Source organism: Salvelinus fontinalis, chromosome 26, assembly GCF_029448725.1.
Source record: "Salvelinus fontinalis isolate EN_2023a chromosome 26, ASM2944872v1, whole genome shotgun sequence".
Lineage (NCBI taxonomy): Eukaryota > Metazoa > Chordata > Actinopteri > Salmoniformes > Salmonidae > Salvelinus > Salvelinus fontinalis.
Genome location: NC_074690.1, coordinates 43,378,776 through 43,381,675, shown reverse-complemented (window position 1 = coordinate 43,381,675; position 2,900 = coordinate 43,378,776). Strand labels below are relative to the sequence as shown.

Here is a 2,900-nt window from a genome sequence, read left to right as displayed (position 1 = left end):
CCATTCATTCCAGACATTGCGCAGAAATGAGTGATGGATTGGTTTGTCAGTGTCATCCACTCTAGGAAGGCTATGAGTGAGATGAGGTGCTAAATGCTGTGATTTCCATACGATCATTTTAGAAAGACACAAATTATATTAATAAAACTTATTTATGTTACTCATTTGGAAATAATTTTATTTCTGTTTTGGTCGTATTGAATTCAGTTAATTCAACACATTTTAGAGCGAGGGATGCCTAAAGTCAGACGTCTGTAAACTGCAATAATTGTAACAAATTGTAGGCTTAAAACGGATGAATGTGTGACAAATTGGCAATTCTAATGCTAGTGACAAAAATGATTAAATCAACTGTTAAGTTAGGTGAATGAATGTGTCATAAAAATAAAAAATGTTGAGCATGATTTGAGCATGGTTAAATTGTGTGGAATTAAGTTTAAGAAAAAAAAACGATTCATATTCGAGCATAGATATATGTTTTATTTATAAAGACATATAAACGATATATGAAATTCGTGTTGCAACACAAGCCAACATTTTTTTTTGTCTGTAAAGGCGGTTGTTTTGAAAAACGAATAACATAACAGTACTTTGATCAAGGAGTTTTCCACGGTTTTACAATCATGTGAATTGTGCAGTAACAAAACCGAAATCATCAATCCATATTTTCCAAAAATATCATACACTAGTGTTTCCTCACATAGCGTCTGTTAAAATGAGGGAAAGTGCATTCAAAAACGACAGTGCTGCAAACAAAAAAATAACTCTTGAAGTTGTAACCCAATCTTGTCATCTCTTTTGTTATTTTCTGTTTCACTGAATGTTGCATAGTAGGTCTGCAGACTACACAAGAACACGAAATAGATCAGTCAAAACTTTTTTTTGCAAGGGTGCCGTTTTTATAGTCACACATAACATGTCAAGCTGTCAATTGAAACATGGTCGGACACTGCCACAGCAATACAATTCCTTTAACTCTGAGGAGAGTATAGGGAAAGAGAAACACCTCTTTAAACAGCAATTTGCCAGCTCCAACTATAATCTAGCCTTCGTAAACACCAGTGTTGTTTTTCAAGTTTAAAAAAAAAAAAAAATCTGGATGAAACACCGCAGCAGTTATTTAGTTTAGGATTTACGCATTAGACTTGGATACAAGTGGGTGAAGTTCAGGTATAGGCTATACAAATAAAACGCTATCAAGGCTTGTCGTTATGGTGCTTAAAGAGACTTGCAGGTGTCCCCGAGTATTTCTCCGCGCAGGTGGCGAGTGCCGAGCCCGTGAAGGGGTATACGGCAGCCTGTCCAAAGGGTGCAATAGGGGTAGGGATGGGCGAGGTGATGCTCTGTCCCTGGTTCAGATAAGCCACCAGCCGCCTCATCTCCTCCAGAGCCTGAGCCTGCATGAGGATGTAGTTCTTTGCCAGGAGGAGAGTGGCTATTTTGGAGAGTTTCCTCACCGACGGGCTGTGCGCATACGGGATCACAGAGCGGAGGCCGTCCAGTGCGTCGTTCAGGTCGTGCATCCGTCTCCTCTCGCGCGCATTGATGCTCAGGCGCAGAGACCGCTGCTCTTTGGGCTTCTTGGAAAGAGGACCCCCGTGTTTGTCGTCGTCGAATGCGGAACCCCTCTTCCGGGGGTCCAGAGGGTCGAAACGGTCGTCATCGTCATCACTGGTCTGCTCCCCGCCACTTTCGTTGGACTTGCCCGTCTGACCGGAGAGGAAGTCGGCGGCCGGTGTGAGAGGATACCGCCCTCCAGGACTTCCAGTAATGTGCCCAGGTCCAAAGCCGAAGGCGGACTGGCCGTATCGCTGCGTCAGGTCCAGTAAAGTGTCGTTGCTGATGGACTTCAGCAGATTCTCTTCCCCGGCATTCATTTTCTCTTCCACAATAAGGACTAATACAAAATGCAGTTCGGTCGAAACTTAATTCTTCCTCCGTGTCGTTATTTTTGTGTGGAGAGGGTTCGCACACTACTCGAGTCCTTCTCAACACACTTTCTTTGTGGCTGTTCAGAACAGTTGCAGTGAATGGACTGTATTCAGCCCCACTTGACGTTCCCCCTGCGCGCATATACGTTTTAAAACCCTTCTGTAATTGTGTGTTTTACGAAGCGACATTAAACGCACGTAAATAGTGGCATGGGTGAGAGACTGGAGCGGTGGCCTCCTCGACGGGTCCTTGTGTGCTTCTTGCCCTCGCCCTGGGCAGACTGTGACTCGCGCTCCATCCCACTCGCGCGTTAGTAGGAACGCGAGGCCCGTTGGGATAATCTATCCGTCCAATCAGGGGGGCGTTTTAATTACTATAGGGTAGAACGCTGGTATGATCCTATTTTCGATTCGAATAATGATAATTGCAAGACCAATTTACACAATAGCTTTCGCCTATCATTTTGAGTTAGTCTATGTTTGACAATTGTGGTGGTCATCCTTTCGTTGTCCCCATAAAACACCCATATACCCAGAGTGAAGACAATCCTAAGATGTTTGAAACTGCACCGTTAGGCTACTTTAGGCAGGCTGCAAACAGGCTATGACTGTAACACTTTCTTGTTGTTTTGACAGTAATAGCCTATACTGTAAAACTAACACTAAAGTACTGTATTTATTATTTACAGTAGATTGCAATGAAGGGCAATGCACTCTGGATGATTTTAGGCCTAAACACTAAATCATACCCCAAATTCCAAAGAAACGTTGGTTTAACAGTACATTACTGTAACCATACAGCATTGTGGGAATGGCAAATGACAAGTTTTTCAAACCATTCTGATTGACAGGATTGAGAGACATTAAGGATTACAGTAATGCATTATACTGTTGTTTTATGGTAATTTACATGCAGCCAGTTGCCTGTAAGTTTTACAATGGTAAAAACGATTACAGTAACAGTGTTGT

The 2,900-nt window shown here is 42.6% G+C and overlaps 1 protein-coding gene across 1 annotated transcript; it reads right to left on the bottom strand.

Annotated features, from left to right (window-relative positions):
* Window positions 1–459: 459 nt before the first annotated feature.
* On the bottom strand, window positions 460–2,213 carry LOC129824557 (class E basic helix-loop-helix protein 23-like). The gene has a single exon (XM_055884249.1). It carries the CDS (start codon window positions 1,875–1,877, stop codon window positions 1,197–1,199), a length of 681 nt encoding a protein of 226 aa, XP_055740224.1. The 5' UTR covers window positions 1,878–2,213; the 3' UTR covers window positions 460–1,196.
* Between the last annotated feature and the right edge of the window lie 687 nt (window positions 2,214–2,900).